Source organism: Betta splendens, chromosome 2, assembly GCF_900634795.4.
Source record: "Betta splendens chromosome 2, fBetSpl5.4, whole genome shotgun sequence".
Taxonomy (NCBI): Eukaryota; Metazoa; Chordata; class Actinopteri; order Anabantiformes; family Osphronemidae; genus Betta; species Betta splendens.
The window spans coordinates 23452381-23471802 of record NC_040882.2 but is presented as its reverse complement, the minus strand read 5'-3'; the positions used below and the strand labels follow the sequence as shown (position 1 = coordinate 23471802).

Below are 19422 nucleotides of genomic sequence, written 5' to 3'. Positions count from 1 at the left end.
TGAAGCAGGATAGTTTTCTGAAGTCTTTAGAAAATCCTTCATCCTTTTTCCCACAGCTTTCCCAGAGAGCAGGAGAGATCTACAACAGCTTCCTGTCCAGCAAGGCCACCATGCCTGTCAACATCGACAGCCAAGCACAGCTGGCCGATGATGTCCTCACCTCCCCACAGCCTGACATGTTCAAGACCCAGCAGTTACAGGTACAAGCAAGAAACTGGGGGCTTCATTCATTCAGATGCTTTAATCTGTTACTCTGCGATGTGTTGTCGCTATATTTATTAGATAAGTTTACGTTTCTGCCTTTTAAACTCTCAGTCTGTCCACGCTGAAGATCAGACACTCCTAGACAGTATTTTTGGAGGGATCTGTTCTTATGTGCCCTCTGGTCACTTTGCACAAGCATATTGGGGCTTTTTTGTGACCATCTGGGTTTGTTTACGAAAGAGCTCTGAGGCTTTACTAGAGTGATAAACAGAAACTACCACACACCTACAGAGAATCTAGTGCATGCTGAACACACTGACACATAGACATACACTCAAAGATCTGTATATCTTCAGCTTGCCCATGTACATAATAAAATGTTAACTGTTAAGACACCTGTCATAACAGCTGTAACCATATGTTAACACTTGTCCCTGGCTTTCATTTTTTGCTTTGCTTCCTAGTTCATGACCCAGCATCTCTTTATGTATATCTAATCTCTTCCTCTGCTTATATCGTTTTCACTTTCACTAACTCTTTTCGTCACCTCCTCCTTTAGATCTTTAACCTCATGAAGTTTGACAGCTATTCACGGTTCCTCAAGTCTTCCCTTTACCAAGAGTGTGTACGTGCTGAAGTAGACGGTCAGCCTTTGCCGGACCCCTACCAGATCCCCTGCAGTCCTGCACCGTCTAAACACAGTGCAAGCTCTGACCGATCCACCCTTTCTACTCCAAAGAAGGTAACGCCCAGGATTCATAAAATACTGTGATGCAGCTACTGATCATGGGCATATGTTGCTTGCTAATCAGGTTGTTGTACGTTTACACCTTATTTATCTTGTTTTTCAGGAGGCCAGAAAGCAGAGGTCTGGAAGGTCTTTGAATGAGGAGACTAAAGATGAGAGCGCTGACAAGAAACGGGGCATCTTCTTCTCATGGTCTCGCAACAGGAGCTTTGGAAAAGGTCCAAAGAAGAAGGAAATTGGAGACATTAACCTTGGTAAGAAATGCATTAACAACCCATCGGGTTTGAAAAATTCCCAGTGTTTAAATGCTTTACCAGCCACAAATTGTTGAAGTGACCGCCACTAAAATACCACATAACCGCCTGTATTAGACACACTCTCAGCAGCAATACAAAGTTGACTCTGACAAAATATTTTCTGACGCCACAATATTAACTTAAGGTCACGTAATGTGAAAATGAATGCATTTCTGTAATATATATATAAGACTCGTGACTGTACATAAATGATGAGGTTTGTGGTTAAATATCTGCACCACTTCCTCCTCCCCTGTGGTGCGTTGTGCAGACTACTGGGGAAGTAACGGGCGAAGAGAGTCCCAGGGCTCCTTGTCGTCCGGTACCAGTCTAGAGATGGCCACTTCCTGCTCTACTGGCAAGATTGAGGTAAGATTCCTCTGGACACGTCTCCATGGAAACACAGAGCCCAGTGGTTGGTGATGCCATTAAAATAGTCCAGTTTTATTTTTACCCGATTTTTTTAGATGGAATGGATCAGAGGATAAAGGAACAACTGCAGCTACAATTAAAACTTTGATTCGCTATACGTGTTGCCTAGCAACCATAACTTTTTGTGTCTTTTTTATTATTCATAGTCTGATAATCGCCACTCACTCGGCGCATGGGAGCGTACACCAAAACACTGCAGCGTGATTTTGCCCGATGGCTCTTGCTCCTCTGTCACTCTGCGGCCCGGTGCCTCCATCAGAGAAGTCCTCCAAGATCTGTGTCACAACATCAGCGTCAACATCGCAGCCGTTGACCTCTTCCTGGTGGGAGGAGAGAAGGTGAGGGAGGCTGACAAATGCTGGGAACATGTGTTTCTGGCAGATGGTGACACAGAACAAAGTGACTCATCTTAAGTAAAATGTGATACTTTATATATTTAGTGTGAATAAACAATATATATATTGACAAAATAGAGGATAAAACAGACATTCATGTGTTATATTGTGAAGTTGATTTATTATATAATTTGTAATTATTGCTTTTTTCATAGCCTCTAGTTTTAGATCAAGACTGCATGACCCTCAGCGCTCGAGACTTGCGGCTGGAAAAGCGAACGCTGTTTAGGTGCGAACAGTTCTGCCCTTGTGCCTATTTTTGTACCTTCATCTTCACCCTGTATGTTCATGGCTTTAATACCATCATATTTCCTTATGCTCTCTCTTTAATCCTAGGCTGGATCTAGTACCTATTAACCGCTCTGTGGGACTAAAGGCCAAACCTACTAAACCAGTCACTGAGGTCCTGCGTCCTGTGGTGGCCAAATATGGCCTCCACCTCAGCGAGCTTGTGGCCAAAATAGTAAGTCCTCCCTGGTGGCTGCAGTGCCTCATTCTGTTTGAAACGCAGTGCAGCGTGTGCAGTGTGTGACAGGGCCACAGGGTGGAGTATCATGGTTAGGGGCGGGAAGCAACCGCATCCTTTTCCATCGCTACTTGGTGGTTAGCCCTGTGAGTCAGCCCAGCCTCTGAAGATGGAGCAGCAGGGCTATAATTAAGAATGACGACACAGCTCAAGCATGCCGACTCTTAACTCCCCTCTAAAGCCCCGCCAGATGATTTATTTTAGTCCCGTGGGTTTGCAGGCATTATGACTGTTTAATACAGTGGACCGTGGTTAAAAGATTACTTAAATTAAGCAACAGCTCATGCACACAAATATCCACATGCTGAATGTAAAAAATAAAACGTTTCCAAAATGAAAAAGGCAAAGATACCAACCTGTTGTGTTTTTTAGAGTGGAGAGACTGAGCCCCTGGATCTTGGAGCCCCTATATCGAGTTTAGATGGACTGCGAGTTGTTTTAGAGCGAGCAGACCCAGCTTCAGTGAAAGGTATGGCACAGTATAATCCAATACGATCATACTGCGGACATTTCGTATAAATTGTACATTTTTGCCAAATTTTTATTTATGCACACTATGCACGTTTTCCTTTTTTAAAATTATTTTGCACCTTACTGTTTCTGTAGCTGCTGCAACAATTGAACTTCCCCACTGAGATCAATAAAGTTTATCTTAATTACTGAATATGTTATTTTCTCTGTCTCTTGCATAAATCTTTATCTCTCTTGATCTCTTTCAAACAGACAAATCAAAGTCTTCCTCCCTGAAGGGCCACCCTCCAACTAGGAGTCTTTCTGCTGCAGTAAGTCCTCACAGCATTTTCGCCTTCCTACATCTTGCTAAAAACTGCACATGGTGTTTTGGGATTTTTTCCTTTTGCTAAGCTGCAGTGTGAGTTTATTAACATTTTGCCCGTGCTGAGCTGTCAATTGGTGTTTATTTCCCATTTTTAATTCATCGCCCTAACACTGCCTGTGTCTGACTCACTTACTCATTTTTGTCATGCTCTAGTAGTTACAGCATATGTAGGCAGCTTGTTCTTGGTCTAGATCCTAGCAGGGTCAGTAGAACACAGCCAGCAGATGGACCAGTCTCCTCTTTGCATGGATGTCTCAGTAAATCTGGACACTCCCCCCATTAAGGTGCATGGCAGCTCATGCTCGGACTCCTCTTCCGACTTCCTCCTCCCCATCCCTCCATCCCCTAACAGAGTGCATTGTTATTGTTGCATCTGCAGGGAGATGAGAGGTCAACACCAAAGGACTTTTCTGTGAGAGCAAGTGGACCAGACTCAGCCTTCCCAGTGGAAAAGAGAAAACAGAAAAAGATTAATATAGATGAAGCAGAAGGTAAATCCCCCTTTGCTATGTTCGCTCTCTCCTTCTTTTAGACTTGTGGTGGATGGTTTCTTCGCTTTGCCTCAGGACTAACAAAATCGTTGGCAGCTTTTTCTGTCAGGTGTGAGGCTGCTGTGCTGCATGTTAAATCCAACTAATGCTTTACTTCCTGGTCCTCTAATGTTTGGAAAGTTTAAGTTGGGGAACTTGTTTGATCTGTTTTGCAGAATTCTTTGAGCTGTTGAGCCGAGCACAGAGCAGCCGAGCCAACGACCAGCGTGGACTTCTGAGCAAAGAAGACCTGGTGCTTCCTGACTTCCTGCGCCTAACCCCGCCCACCTCCTCCTTCTCCGTCTCCTCTAACTTGGCCTGCTCCACTCCTGACTCGCTAAGACAGAACCGAGAGAACGGCGTCCCCTCCAGGGGGCCCCTCACCTCCAGCCTTCGTTCGGAGAGCCTGGATTCCTCCCTCAGCTCCAGTGCCAATGGACACTCCGGGACCAGGCGTTGCCTGATGCCCCCTCCCCGCCACCCGACCTTCGGCACCCACTTGTCCCCCATCTCCCGGCCATTAGACACCCGGCCAAGCCTCCGCACTGTGGAGGAGGACGCCCACACTGACCTGACACTTGTAGGAGAGGGCGACATCAGCAGCCCCAACAGCACCCTGCTGCCCCCTTCACCATCTCCCATGCCGCCCTTTGATAGCAGCCTGCCTGAAGCCAACTTCACGCCACCACCACCCTGCTCCATGTCTCCAGATGCAGGTGAAGAGGGAAAGTCCACTTCAGGTATTTCCACAGTGTAATAAGCTAGCTCTCTGTGTGGTTGCGTGCGTGTCGTACGTGCATGTGTGTGATCTCTGCGGTGGTCTAGCTTAACCGCCTTCATGAAAAAACTCCTTCTCTACTGACTCTGATGCACTTTATTCATGGATGTTGACTCTTTCTCAGTTTGCCAATTGTTGGAACTGATTTATTTGTGATTCTGAACAAAGCACGTGTGTGATTGATCTTAATTACACTCAGATCATCTTGTAAATAGTGATGTGTATATTTTGTTCAGTAATATGTACTTGGATGTCAGTTCCTATGACACAAGACTGGGAGTGGATTGTTTTCTAGATTAAAAAATGACAGATTATTTTGTAGTTAGGGGTCCATGAGCATATTGATTACTGATTAGAGTTCTTGTACGCAGTAAATGCTGTGCTGAAGACTGTATTTCAGAGCAGAGGAACAACTGAAAGCAATGTGACGAGCAGGTCCATGAAATAGTTTTACAGTGTTGGACCTGCAAATGCCAAACAGTGATTTCAAAACAATTGCTGAACACCTCTCCACCCCACCACCTCCTGTTAAGAGCAATTCAACAATGCTAGTGTCGAAGGGTTTTAATGTTTTTTACACCGTTCTACAACTGGTGACTCACTTAATGGTGTCAGCTCCTGCTGCTGAAGTTGAGCAACGGTGAAAATAATTAGTCATTGGAGGACAAATACTCCTCGGCAGCGGTGACATTGTTGAATTGCCTGTCACTCTTTATCTGGGTCATTCGCTCCCTCTCTAGATGCCTGTTGTAGATAATCACTGCCAATAAACTCTGTACCTGTGATTGAGTAGATCTAATAAATGTTAGAAACTGGAAATCACTCTCGTCTGTCTTTTTACACGTCTGCCAGCTCAGGTTTTTCTCCCCCCCGCATAGCTATCACCACTTCTCCTCCTCTTCCCGTCGCCTCCGCATGCCTTCTCCCGCTTTCCCTCAGCTCTGTGTCATTTTTGTCTTGTGGCTCCTTCCTCTCATCAGCTCCCACTCCTTTGTGTACTTTTCTGCGTGTCTTGGTTTCACGGTGTTGGTGCTCGCTGTGTGATGGCGTGTGTGGTTAAGCATCCCTTGGCCTACCTGCTTGGCAATCTTCGTCTTTTTGGTGGGGCACTGTTCTCTTGTGTGCACTTTTAACTTGGTATTTTGAAACTCTTGCATCTGGCAAACTAGTGTCTTCAGAGCTTTACGAAGTGACGGTTGGTGCGATTGTTATCATCAGCTGCAGGTGGATTTCGTTTTCCATTTCCCCCTCCATTTATTTGTCATTTCCCGCTTGCCCACTGTTAAGATTTGGAGCTAAACACGGGGTGAATTAGTTATTGGTGATGGGTTATTTTGCAGTTTCACTTCTAGCTTTAAAGAAAAATGTTGAAAGTCTGTCTGCTCTGCACAAAAGAAGATAATTATGCTCAGCACTTCTCCCCATCAACAAAGCCTGCTCATTTGAGGAATATCCTGTACTTCAAAGCACTTGATTGAAGTATCACAAACATGTTGACTCTGATCTCGCTGCCCTGTTTTAACAGCTCAGCTTTGATGGGGATGTGTACACAAAGTGATGAGGAGGAATCGAAGCCTTTTGGCTCCTCTACAGGCTCCCTTCCTTTTTTCTAGTTGCTAAGCGCATCAGGCTGATTCTTCCCACCACCGGGCGCCATGGTAACCTTGTCCAGAGTTGACTGAGCTACAGATAGAAGCTGTCACTACTGGTTTTCATCTATCTGCCAGCCTATTTCTCCCTGTCTCCCTCTCTCTCCCTTCCTCCGATTCGCTAAAATAGAAACATGGCTATGATTCAGTGCAGCCATATTTTTAACTCGTCGCCATTGATTCGTGCCTGGATCTGCAAGCGTGAAAATGCAGCATTGCCTTCACGTCACCACTTGTAGAGAGTTTAGAAATCTGTTTAGATTTGACTGGAAAAGTCACAATGTTGTGTTAGGAAGAACACAATCATCGAAACGGGGCAGTTTAAGCATAAATGCCTATTTTTCCGGTGTGTTTTATTCATTCTGTACAGATGTCGATCTCCACCGTGTATTACTGTTATACTGACGCCCCCTGCTGTTCCACGGACACATGTAGTCACCGCTGAGGTCAATCAACAAGTTCTTGCATTCAGTTTTGTTCTGGACTTACATAATACATTATCACATAAATATAAAGAAGACAAGATCATACCAGGCTTGTATTCGTTCCTCATACGAGCAGACGTGTTGATGAAAAATTTTTTTTGTTAACTATATTTTTCCATCAATTACATGATTAAATGATTAAAACTAGTAGTTAATAAAGGGCAATTTAACAGGTTGAGATGTACAAATCAACAACACACCTTACCTGGATTCAAAGTTTGTCTCATTCAGTTATTATAAACTCTGACTGTACGCTTTATTAAGTGGTATTAACAGGCAGTTTCACCAGAACTGTTAAAATGAGAACCACTGCGCCTCTCGTCTGTACCCAGAGCTCTGTGTGGCCACGATCACCTACTAATTGTGTCTGTAACCACGTCTCTGTGGGTCTGTAGGAATTATTTCCTCCACTAGGGGGCGACATAACACAGTGTAAGTACAGTGAGCTGTCACTGATTTAAACTCAGGGCATGTACTACATGATGCTGGACTTTACGAACTAGTTGCAGCATTAGCTCACCTTTATGTAAACAATTAGAAAGAAACTGTAGCAAAGACTAAGTTGAGACGTTCTTCACAGAGAAGATTAAAGGACTCCTGGCAGCAGATGAGACGTGTGTCCTGTGGCCCGGCTGCTTCCAAAAGAGGCTCTGTAATGACCCAGCCATCAGTGGGCACCTCAGGGAGCATATGCCTGAATTTTTCTCCAGGCCTGTTTCACTTTCTTCCTCCTCGTGCCCCTGCATCAGCTCTCAGAGCTGGCAGCTGCTGACCCTGGGCCAGCTTGATCATCCATCTGGCGGACAGGAGAGGACCCTACACAGATCTCTGGCAGTCTGCCTCATTAGGGACTGTAGCTGGGTCCGTTCCAGTCTGGCTGCTCTGTGTCACCTCCCTGCTGCCACTGTAGCTGTGGACTCGCCACAGGAGGCGTTTTAACCACTGTCGAGATGTAATTTGCATAGTCGCAGCACAGTGGAGAAAAAACACTCACACGTATTGTTGTGAAGTGCCCCCCTGGTATATATGGAAATACTGATCCACAGAATTAACAGACTGCAGCCTTTTCCAAGAAATCAGACATATTACAAAACACCGCTGGAATTCAGCAACGATGACACTGGACCTGAGGACAGCAGTGATGTCCTGGGTCCATCATAGCGTTGGTTCTGTCCGCTGGACTCGACCAATCACCATCTATTTTCATTCAGGATGACGAATGAAGTCATTTTATTACACGTTGAATATCTCATGACTATTTAAAAATAGGTTTTTGAAGGTGTTCACCGTTTTCTGACGTTGTTTAAACCAAATGAAATGAATAATCGATGGATTGCCTCATTACACAAATAACTGTTAGTGACCTCACTTCCTAAAAGAGCAAAGTCACCATAAATGCGTCATCATCATTTGCACACGCCAGCATTAATACATTCCATCCTGTGGAATATACAGTAGCTCCAGTTATGACAAGCAGAATATTTTACACTTTCAACCAATGTCACAACTTTCACAGCACAACACAGTCTCATGTCCTTGAATCACAGACCTTGACAGGTGCTGGAAAGTCACTGGATGTGCTGGCGGCGTGTCGCCGCCGTCCACCTCATTTACTCTGAAGGTCTGTGTAAGGTCAGCGGCTGGAACTCACAGGCTGTGTTTACATCTGAAACGAGCAGCGGTGAATCACGGCCAGCTGGGTGAGGAGGCGCCGTGCGCTGGGAGCGCTGCGTGTGAGACGCTCGGGCCTCGGTGTTTAGAGTCCGTGGGGCCACGGGGTTCACATGAGAAGTGGCGAGTTTATCACTGGTCATAATCGGAACGCCAGGTTCTAACCGCGCTTGCACGAGAGCGGCCAAATATTAGAACCACAATTATAGATTTTATGAGATTGTGTTTCTCCCGCTGAAGGCACGCAACTTTTAACAGGCTGAATTTAAGTAGCTGTAGTCATTTTGAAATACACCACATGTGCCAACAAGCAGGGAAGTTAAATGTAAAACCTTGGTGCAGTTTCTTCTACCTCTTTCCCAGGAATTGACTAATAAGTCAAGCAAGTCTGAGCGGAAACCGTGACGTCATTAAGCGACTTGACAAAAGTCATCGTTATTACGCAACCACACAGTTCTATTTATTTTAAACAGATGCTCAGTTGCGTGTTAGAATAAAAATTAGATGCTGTGAAACTTGTTTCAGTCATCAACTTTAGCCAAAGGTGCACATAACAAAGAATTAGTTCATAAATATACGAATATCGTTTAGTTTTAATTTGCTCATTTAAAGCTGCAGATCAGTGTTTTTACATGTACAGAACCTTGTATCTTCTGAGCTCATGCTGGATATATCTGATTCCACGTGTGTATATGAGTGTGTGCTGTATATTTGACTGTGGGATGAAAAAAATGAATGTCAGCAGCTTTAAGCACTTTAATCTTCAAATGTTTGCCCGTTCTTTTACAACCTGCATCAAAATATTTATCAACAACGGTGGAAACCGGCCTTAACTCTTTCACGTGTCTTCCTCTCGTGCGCAGAGGGAAAACCACGAGCGTCCCCCCCCGAGCCGGCGGCCGGTCCAGGCGCCGCCGCCGCCGCCGCCCCCGTCCAGGAGGTGACGGACGTGGAGGGGGTGCACCTGGAGGAGGGGGCGCACGAGGCGCCCCGGGGAGAGGACCCGGAGCTCAGCCTCAGCTTCCACGGCTACGTGGCGGAGCTGCGGCAGTGCCAGAGCAGGATGAGGAACGCCCAGGGGCCCCAGAACGGCCGCAACCCGCCGGAGGGCCAGGACTGCAACACAGAACTTTTTAAGGCCACAATTGTCTAAGGGGACCCCCCCCCCCCCCCACTGCTGCACTTTAGGCCCGAGGCACTGATTGTACAACAGGAGTAGTCACATGACGGGCTGCATGTATAAAACTGTCAATCAACACTCAAAAAATAACATCATGGTGATAGATATTATATATTGTTGAGTTCTGGCGTCTTCTCGTTAACTTTTAGTACTGGTTGTAATTTGGGGACAGTGTTTTTTGTTTGTGGTGCTGTTGGACTGAGGACAAGCACAGAAGAAGCTTAAACTGTTCCTAACACACACTTCATCTACAGATCTCTAACAATCGCACAGCTGTTAATTACAGGCCACGGATCGAGAGAATTATTAAAAGGTCAACTGAGGCTGATGTTAGTGGACCCTGAGTTCGGTTCTTGATAATGACAATGACCTTTGTCTGTCAGTTGGATGATTTGTGTCCTGTTAGAAGGAGGCACTGGCAGTAATTGGACCATTGTTTTGACGGGACTCAGTTTATAGAATGGTAACGGGAGGAAAACTTCACTTCTTTTTGGACATTGAACTATTTCCAGCGTTTTTCTCCTTCCTGTGTTTTACATATAATACGTGATGGTTCAGTTATCGCCTGTACTTCCTGCCTCTGTGCTTTTCAGCTTGTCCAAATATTGACCGATTAAAAAGCTTTGATGGCCGTAATTCCAACAAACGACTCTTTTCTTGTGCGCTGGGCATGATTGATGCTGGTATCGATCTGCTGCCCACCTCTAGTTTATATGACTTAAGTAGAGGAACTACCTGGCAGATAAACAAGTCGAGCAAGTTAGTCAGAAATGTGAATAATTCACTGCCGGTATAGTTTAACCGCTTGTGTCTGAAGCTATTTCAACTCCACCTGGAGTCTCACGAGGACTTCAACGTTCGCAGGCAGATTATTAGGACTGGTAAAAGTAGAGGGTAGAGTGTGAGGAGCTGTCTTGACGCAGCATGTCACTGCTGGAGACCTGCACATTGAGCCGTTGTGGGATCAGTAATAACGGCCAGACACGTTTGTCTCACCTTAAAACATTAGTAACACACCTGTAAATGCTATGATGTCTAGACTTGCTCTGACAGAGCCTTTAACGCCATGTATGTTCACGCTCTTATTGTGAAGGACAGACACGCCCATCTCATTCATTTTATAACGAGTGACCATAAAAAATGTGGTTTCCTCTGCAATTAACTTCACAGCATGAGGGAACTTTGCTGAAGTGCTTCGTTTCTCGCCCGACAGAACTCCTCCAGAAACGTCGCGCGCCTGTTTCCACCGGTTGAGTGACAGCCTCGCAGATGAGTAAGCTGACGAGTGATACTATTTGAGCTGCTTGTGGCCTGGGTCACGTCTGTTTTGCCGCCGCGCGTGCAGCCGGTCCCATTGCGTGCCGCTGCCACCGCCGTGGGGACCGGTTCGCCGGACACTCGGGTTTTCCACCCTGACAGCTCACTTCCGGTCCTTCGGCTCCGCACTGTGGATGCGTAGGTAGGAGTGTGTCGGAAGAATAAAGTTTCATCATGAAACCCAAATTCCCACTTGCTGGTGACAAACGCTGGGCTTTGACGTCTTGCCGTGGTTGTAAAGACTCACTTGAAAACTTTGACTCTGTCCGTCAATCACCCGTGAACTGACTGTTGTGTTGTGATTGTGTGTTACCGACACCCAGTGACGCGTTGGGGCCGAAACCGGGGCTCCTGCCGCTGCGTCTGGAAAGTTTTGCGCGCTCCACTTTTGCGCAGTGATAACAAGCCGTGGGCGTCCACGGAGAGAGGGAGTCGAGGGAACACCAGTGGGAATATAGGATGCCTCGAGGAGCGACGAGCCCAATGACGCAACGGCTTTACTCAACGCAGCCTGACATTGTGAGGAACAGGACAACGCTTGCAGGGCTCCTCCGGTTTCCCGTGACCAAACGCAGGCTGCGCTCTCTGGAGCTGCCCGATATAACGCGAGTGGCGCACACGCGCCCGTGGAGTTCAGGAAGCAACTTCGCGGACGCAAATTTTGAATGATGCCGCACATCGCGCTGCTTTTCCTGCCGCTTGCGCTCATCTCACGGGCGGTAAGTTTGAGCTCTTTGCGTCTTTTCCGCAAAGCACTCGCGCTAGGCGCAAAAAAGGCGTTCAATAAATGACGTTTCTTGGTTTTTTTAGGGCATCTTCGTTTCTGGATATGAAGCAGCCGTCTCCTCAGAGACACGGAAAGGTGGGTTTCACTCGAACCTGGGGAAAAGCAGGAGGGAGGGGGCTGTTTTAGCTGTTAGTGGTGTGAGTTGAAGCCGCATCATGTGGGTGCTGGTGCGTGTGTAGGTCTGTCAAACTCAGCGTGAACGACACATGCTGTGTGTTTATTGCCAACGAACCGCCCTCTGCTCTGTCGCCAGTTCTCACCACGACGGGCAAAGAATGCAGGTTCCCCTTCCGCCAGGGTGGACGGCTCCATCACCGCTGCATCACCGTCCTGTCCCCGCGGCCGTGGTGAGTCCCCGCCGGGCAGCGCGTCTGCCGCGGCCGGTTGCACAAGCGTGCGCTGCGGTTGCCGCACGCCACGCGCACCAGCAGAGACAGGTAGACGCGCCTGGGTTCACAGAGGCGCGCGCGCAAACCACAGGGCATCTCTGCAGACCTGCCCCCCCCCCCCACACGCACACACCCTCTCCTCTCACTGTACAGTATGTATGACATCATGTATGCTGTGAGGCAACCGTAAACGAGCGTAACACTTGTATTTCCCATCATTCATTGCTCCAGTGGTGGAGGAGACGCCTTCCGGCATGTAGCGGCGCCTAATTACAGCAAACAGCGATTTATGCAGCAGCCACAATCATAATGCAACTCCTAATGAGCTAATTGTGTTTAATAAATTCCTGGTGGCTGAGCCGTTGTAACTGCGTGTGGCTGTAATTATGTGCGTGTCACAACCACACAGCCGAGCTGCAGTGTTGTCTCACCCAGCTGTTTTGGGGGCAGAGGCAGAGTGAAGGGTGTGGATGCAGCAAGGTGGAGCAACAGGTATGCAGTCGCCGCTCCACTGGTGTTGGTCCGCTTTGGTTCATTAACCGGGCTTTTTATAGGAACACGTTGTTCAGGCCCCGGTTGATGAGAGCCGACCTTTGGTCGTTCCAGACATTTGTGGCTATGCTTGTTTATGGTCCGTTCATGCTTGGTGCCGAATGTGCACTATTCACACACAAAGCAGGCAAAACTGCTGAGTCAGGGAAAAGGACATTCAGAGAACAGAGATGTGGCAAATAAGGGGCTACGCGTTACTAACTAAAACCATGGGACAGAATGGAAAATGTGAGTCGCAGTATTTTGAATGTCTGTTTATTGTGTCTTTCTCAGGTGCTCGCTCACTCGTAACTTCGATCGGGACCGGCAGTGGGGTTTCTGCACGCCCGACAGAACCCATGCAAACGGTCAGTCCACCGAACCCGAAGCACCAGCTGCACTGCTACTGCCCGTAGTAGTAAGTAGCAGTACCAACGCAGTACTTAACGCCACCTACGGCCATCTGTGTGTGTTCCAGGTTCCGCCGCGGATCCGTGTCAGGTGAACCCGTGTCAGAACGGCGGCGTGTGCGCGGCCGTCGCGCGCGGACACGCGTTCGGGTGCTCGTGTCCCGAGGGTTTCTCTGGGAGACGGTGTGAGCAGAGTGGGTTTCTGTGGCGAGAGGCCGAAAACAGTCAAACAGCTACGCGTTGCTTCCTTTCGCTTCATGATTAGAGTTTGTCAAACAATTTGTCTTAAAGCTTAAAATTCTTTCTCAGTGGAGTTTGTACATTTTATATATCATATTTCCAAGCTACTTTTTCACCTGTATCCAGAGCAGAAAATCACTTATGAGTCCCTTTGTAATCTCAGCCCTGTTATTTGCACACGAGCGTTCATGTAACTCTCCTCCGCTGAGCTCCTCACCCGCCTCTCACGTTTCAACCCTTCCTCCGTGTTCCGTTTCAGAGAGGTGCTTCGAAAGCCTCCACCTGCGCTACTATGACACCGGAGAGTCGTGGGGCCGCGTCCACATGCGTAACGTGGAGCGGTGCACGTGTGCGGCCGGCGCCGGCGCCTGCGAGAGGGTCCACTACACCAGTAAGACGGCCCCGAGGCTTCACGCGCTCGGCTCTGTTGCGGTGACGGGAGTGAATCGCGTTGAGTGAACCGAGGAGCTGCTACATTTTGATTTTAATCTTTCAAAGCCCTGTAGACAGTAGTTTTTTCTGGTTGATAGATTTACACATGCCTTCTAAAGTACAATATATATGGCCTGAGGAGACGCTTTCTTCTCCTTTCCAAAGGCCGACTCAGCCCTTTCTTTGATCACGGCTCCATAGTTACAAGAGTTACTTCACCTGGAAGAATACACAGATCAAATGACTCACTGTGACTCAGAAGAAAGTGCTGTGGGACACGCCCCACGCTCCACAGGCTGCTTTCATCTCACCTGGGAGATGTTCACGGACGTTTAACAGAGGCCCAGGTATAAAGCAGGACGAGTCAGTGAACCGGCGCTAGCTGCTCATTTTACAGCGAGGACAGACAAAAAGGCACTTGAATGTGCTCTGACTTGTTTTCCAGGTCGCTCCCCAGACCTTATTCTATATACATTGCAACAGATCTGGGACCAAGGTGACAAAGCGGCATAAACTCCAGCTTTGTTTATCTCGAATCTTCCAAAACGCCCACAGAGCTGAACCAGTGTGTGCAGCTCTGAATGAAACAAACCATCCTGAAGGTGGTGAACATGACGTCACGTGACTGTGACTAACGATGAAGGGGGGGGGGGCAGCGAAATGCGCTGGATGAATAATATTGACTTAAATTTCCAGTTGTTCCTAAGAAACATGCAGCATTTCCACATCTGTCCCACTCTGAGCTGGTGGAAAATCAACATTCATGCGTTCTTTTGCTTTTCTTTGTCACCACCAACACATGAATCCATTATCACCATGTTGACCAGCTGCCTGCTCACATTACCGTCCTGCTGTTGGGTGCTGGACAGAAAACAGCAGAGTCTTCATAACTACAGCATTTAAACAGCCTGGAACCGAGATGAGTGGAGCAGTGAAAGTGAGCTAGGACTGTTTTGTTGCAGGCCAGGAAACCAAAACAGTGAAGAGACAGATGCTAAACAGCTGTGTAGATACGAAGGAACCTGCAGGACAGAACCTCTTAAAGTTGTAGGCACCGTGTTTGCTTTCAGAAAAAATACAAGACAGTAAAAATATAGACTAGTGCTGAACTAGTGAGAGAAGTAGTGTCATAAGATGAGTTCATTGTGGATGTGAGTTCACAGACTTAAACATTTAACACTGTGGTTGTGTGTCTTGTGCCCAGTGTGTCGCTCAAACCCGTGTCAGAACGGAGGAACATGTCGGCTGATCACATCCACTGGCACCGAGGTGTGTAACTGCAGACATGGCTACAGCGGCCGGCACTGCGACGTTGGTGAGTAAAGAGTGTGTGTGTGTGTGTGTGTGTGTGTGTGTGTGTGTGTGTGTGTGTGTGTGTGTGTGTGTGTGTGTGTGTGTGTGTGGTAATGGTAATGCTAATTAGCGGCAGCAGGTGAAGACTTGAACCCGCTGCCGAACGCGCCCTGTTGCTCCTAACGCGTAGAGAGAGAGCCTCGTGCTGACGTGTTGCAGAGCTCCGCCCTCACACATCCACATGTGGGAGCCGGCCGCCTTCACGCTGTGGTCTTGTGCTTTGTGTGTGCAGAGCCGGACGCGGCGTGCTATAACGGCAGGGGCTCAGGTTACCGGGGGGCGGCGAGCACCACGGCGTCCGGCGCCCGGTGTCTGCCGTGGAACTGGGACCTGCTGCACGACGAGCTGCACGCGGGCGCGGTGGCGGCGGCGCTCAGAGGCCTCGGCGAGCACGCCTACTGCAGGTGTGTGTGCGTGTGTGTGTGTGTGTGTGTGTGTGCATGCATGCGTGCATGCGTGTGTGTGTTTGTGCGTGTGTGTGCGTGCGTGTGTGTGTGTGTGTATGTGTGCGTGCATGCGTGCGTGTGTGTGTGTGCGTGTGTGTGTGCGTGCATGCGTGCGTGTGTGCGTGCATGCGTGCGTGTGCGTGTGTGTGCGTGTGTGAGTGCGTGCGTGTGTGTGTGTGTGTATGTGTGCGTGCATGCGTGCGTGTGTGTGTGTGCGTGTGTGTGTGCGTGCATGCGTGCGTGTGTGCGTGCATGCGTGCGTGTGTGCGTGCATGCGTGCGTGTGCGTGTGTGTGCGTGTGTGTGTGTGCGTGTGTGTGTGCGTGCATGCGTGCGTGTGTGCGTGCATGCGTGCGTGTGCGTGCGTGTGCGTGTGTGTGCGTGTTGCGGCATCCTGACGATCCGGAGGCCGCTCTGCTCTGTAATGAAGCTGCAGCTGCAGCTTATCTGCAGCGCCAGATATTTCTCCCTTGAAATCTGCTTTTATCCAACTTCTCACCCTGAGCTAGCGAAGCCGTCAGCTCTGCCGAGCTTGTGTGCCAAAACTTGTCACGTGGACGAGGCCCCAGCGCCAGAACAGCCTCCACCGGCATTGAAGAGCGCCTGGTGAACCCAGCTGGTGCCTGATGAATGAGAGCAGCGTCTTGTAGCCGGCTCGTCTTGCGTCCCCTGCAGCGTTCGGCGGCTGAACCCACCAGCCATGTGGCACGTCCTCAGTGACACAAGCCCCCGAATGTCCAGACGTCAAAGGAAAAAAGATAGATGTGGATTTGTTACATTTGGTGGCTCCACAGTCTTTAAGTACATGACTTGTTCATTACTGGAAACGTGTGCAGCTCGACTGGAGCGTTACTGGCCACAGTGTGTGTTGTGGTGGTGGTGGTGGTGGAGCCTCGTCCACACTCACTTTGTCCGCCGTGTTTCTGTGTGCAGAAACCCGGACGGGGACGCGATGCCGTGGTGCTACACGCTACATGACAACGCCATCTCCTGGGAGTACTGCGGCGTCCCGCCCTGTGCGACGGCTGCGTGTGAGTAGGCGCAGAAGCCCTGCTTCTTGAGGGCGAGAGCTTCAAATGAATCATCTGCTGCGTTTATACAGTCGCGTTGGACGCTTTAAGCCTCTGACACCCTCACGTCTGTTGCCAAGGTGATTAAGCGTTAATCTCATCATTATGAAGCAGAAGTTGAGACTATCCATTAAACGCACTCTGTCTGACATGACATCGTCATTGTCTCGGCCTCGTTTCAATGATAAATGATGGAATCCAGCGCTAAAAAGCTGCTGACTCACGCCGCGCGGCTCCGGCCTGGTTCTGCGGCGGAGCTGTCCCTAAAACCCGATGAGACGAGAGGGAAGGAGGCGTGAGTCTCGCTGAATCAGCACGTCGCGTCAGGTCACTGCCGCTGCTTCGTTTGCCTGATCTCACCAACCTACAGAAGAGCTTTTGTGCTTCTTGCAGGGGGAAATCAGACCGAGGCAAAATCCAAACTATCCCGCAGAGGTATTGAGGACGTTGTCAAGCACTTTGCAGCGGTTCAGTTTGTGCAGCTGCAGAGCGCCACGGTTTATGCTAGCACTTATCGGCGCTCACCATCTCACGCACCTCGACTCCTCTCCTCACGCAGCGTCTTCTCGGATGACGAGCGTCCTTAACGTCCTGCCCACCCCTAAAAAGCCCGCGCCCGCCGAGCCGGCGCGGAAGCCTGTGTGTGGGAAAAAGCACAAGAAGAGGCTGTCGATGCCCACGGGCCGGATCCTGGGCGGCACCGCGGCGCTGCCCGGCACCCACCCCTGGATGGCGGCCATTTACATGGGACAGTCGGACTTCTGCGCCGGGACCTTGATTTCGTCTTGCTGGGTCGTCTCCGCCGCGCACTGCTTCTTCCGCAAGTACGTCACAGATGCACACACAGTGACGTAAGGGGTCAATACCAGAAGATGGACTCGATTTAATTAGTTTCAGATGTGCAGTGTTTCACAAAATGTAAAAAGATTTGCAAAATAATTCTGGAACATGACCGGAAACGCATTTTGTGTCTGAGGGCGTTCGGCTCAGTTTGACCCGTTAAAAAAATAACATCACCCTTTAAAAACCCGACACCATGGTTCAAAGGCGAGAGTTTAACCAAGGCACTTTGTAGCTGGAGAAGAGGTCATAACTCAGCGTTTGACCCCTGAGCGGTAAACTTTTATGAAGATGCTATAATTAGACAAGCATCCAGTTCGAGGAAACTCTAAAAACATCTTGTGTCGATGCCGATGCCGTCGCAGGCAAATGCCACCAATCAGGAATGTGTTCTTCTTGAACGCCAGACATTCGATCAGAGAGGAGTGTGTGGTGTTCATCACACTGACACAGGGAAGTTACATAATATTAGAAGAAGTAAATATTCCTCAAATACAAAGCTTAAAGATACTGAGATGATGATGTTTGTAACCGTATGTGTGCGTTGTCACGTAGCCGATGAATTAACACAACGTCCTTCCGCAGTTACCCGAAGTCTCAGCTTCGCGTGGTCCTCGGCCAGCAGCATTTCAACGTCACCAACCCCAACACCAGGACGTTCGGAGTGGCCGATTACATCTTTCCGAAGCAGTTCTCAGTGTTTAACCCCACGCTGCACGACATTGGTAATTAAAAGCCGCACAAACACCCTCGCACACGGGCGACTCGCAGGGCCTCCTGATTCAGAAAGCCCGGTCTGCGCGCACAGCTGTGCGTCGCTGAGCAGCTGTGTCCCCGCGCTCCCACGTGAACGAGTCTAGCCTCCAGTTTAGCGCCGCCGCCGCCGCGTGTTTCGTAACGCCGCCTGTCTGTGTGCCAGTGTTGATCAAGCTGAAGAAGCAGAACGGGCGCTGCGCGAAGAAAACGCCGTTCATCCGGCCCATCTGCCTCCCAGACAAAGACACGGCGTTCCCCGACCACTACTGCTGCTCCATCAGCGGCTGGGGACACATGCACGAGAGTGAGTACCCGGGACGTCGGCTGCACCGCCATCGCACAGAACCCGTGACCTCCGCACTTCAAAAGCGGTGAGGGAGACTCACTTTCTTGCAATAATAAAGCCGTGTTCTGCTTGGGCCCGGCAGAGGCGCGGGACTACTCCAGCCTGCAGGAGGCCGGGGTGAGGCTCATTCCCCACGACACCTGCAGGAGGCCGGAGGTCTACGGCAACCACGTCACCGGCGACATGCTGTGCGCGGGGCTCAACGGCTGCGTGGACGCGTGCCAGGTGGTTATCACAGCCACGTTACTGACGCAGGGGGGGGTCTCGCTCATGAAGCCTGCCGTCGTTTTGAGCTCTGCCTGAAGTATTCAGGAGGCTGCCTCTTACATTAAATGTCCCAGTTAGCTGTTGGCCCTCACCAGTCTGTGACTCGTCCCCACTGGGATCTGCCTGCATGTTTATGCCACTCTATGCACTTGTGCGTTCCTGCAGGGCGACTCCGGGGGCCCTCTGGCTTGTGTGAGGGGTGACGTCAGCTTCCTGTATGGGATCGTCAGCTGGGGAGAGGGCTGCGGGCGCTCTGGAAAACCTGGTGTTTACACCAGAGTGCCCAACTACATCGACTGGATCAATTCAGTGATCAAAGGCACAGCCAAGGCTTCATGAGTACAAATCTGATGGACATTAGCTTTAATATATTCTATTATGCTATATTATATTACAAAGGGTGAACTGTGATGTCCTCATTTTAACTGTGAAATATGTTGTGACTGAATAAAACTTTATTTGACAAAGCTATTGATATAATTATTGACACATTGTTTACTGTTAGAA

General features: G+C 49.1%; 2 protein-coding genes across 9 annotated transcripts in view; both read left to right on the top strand.

Moving 5' to 3' along the window:
- Positions 1 to 10368, top strand: part of LOC114844663 (regulator of G-protein signaling 12) — a 30457-nt gene extending 20089 nt beyond the window's left edge. For 5 of the 6 annotated variants that reach the window (XM_055503041.1, XM_055503039.1, XM_055503043.1 and 2 more), the window contains 13 exons: positions 57 to 200; positions 764 to 946; positions 1056 to 1206; positions 1520 to 1617; positions 1827 to 2018; positions 2231 to 2304; positions 2412 to 2538; positions 2974 to 3070; positions 3325 to 3383; positions 3631 to 3723; positions 3819 to 3930; positions 4146 to 4709; positions 9416 to 10368. In XM_055503041.1, coding sequence (XP_055359016.1) covers positions 57 to 200; positions 764 to 946; positions 1056 to 1206; positions 1520 to 1617; positions 1827 to 2018; positions 2231 to 2304; positions 2412 to 2538; positions 2974 to 3070; positions 3325 to 3383; positions 3631 to 3723; positions 3819 to 3930; positions 4146 to 4709; positions 9416 to 9705 — 2184 coding nt within the window. In that variant the 3' untranslated portion in view covers positions 9706 to 10368. The remainder of the gene's footprint in view (positions 1 to 56; positions 201 to 763; positions 947 to 1055; positions 1207 to 1519; positions 1618 to 1826; positions 2019 to 2230; positions 2305 to 2411; positions 2539 to 2973; positions 3071 to 3324; positions 3384 to 3630; positions 3724 to 3818; positions 3931 to 4145; positions 4710 to 9415) is intronic. The other variant, XM_029132212.3, reaches the window with a different exon arrangement.
- Positions 10369 to 10894: 526 nt separating this feature from the next.
- LOC114851159 (hepatocyte growth factor activator) lies at positions 10895 to 19382 on the top strand. Of its 3 annotated transcripts, XM_029142766.3 has the most exons (15): positions 10895 to 11768; positions 11860 to 11911; positions 12090 to 12183; positions 13051 to 13124; positions 13235 to 13360; positions 13666 to 13797; positions 15043 to 15153; positions 15424 to 15595; positions 16570 to 16667; positions 17100 to 17141; positions 17266 to 17530; positions 18132 to 18271; positions 18466 to 18606; positions 18731 to 18873; positions 19081 to 19382. In XM_029142766.3, the coding sequence occupies exons 1-15, from the start codon at positions 11715 to 11717 to the stop codon at positions 19252 to 19254; spliced, it is 1818 nt and encodes a 605-aa protein (XP_028998599.1). In that variant the 5' UTR covers positions 10895 to 11714; the 3' UTR covers positions 19255 to 19382. The 3 variants fall into 3 exon arrangements, with proteins under 3 accessions (XP_028998599.1, XP_028998600.1, XP_055359044.1); XM_029142767.3 differs by lacking the exon at positions 17100 to 17141; XM_055503069.1 differs by lacking the exon at positions 13666 to 13797 and having other exon boundaries at positions 10896 to 11768.
- Positions 19383 to 19422: the final 40 nt, after the last annotated feature.

What these genes read in the sequence shown, in the direction of transcription:
- LOC114851159 (XM_029142766.3), top strand. Translation starts at nt 11,715, where the DNA reads ATGATGCCGCACATCGCGCTGCTTTTCCTGCCGCTTGCGCTCATCTCA. An exon ending in CGACAGAACCCATGCAAACG is followed by an intron (nt 13,125 to 13,234) that starts GTCAGTCCACCG and finishes TGTGTGTTCCAG; the next exon opens with GTTCCGCCGCGGATCCGTGT. An exon ending in GCGCACTGCTTCTTCCGCAA is followed by an intron (nt 17,531 to 18,131) that starts GTACGTCACAGA and finishes GTCCTTCCGCAG; the next exon opens with TTACCCGAAGTCTCAGCTTC.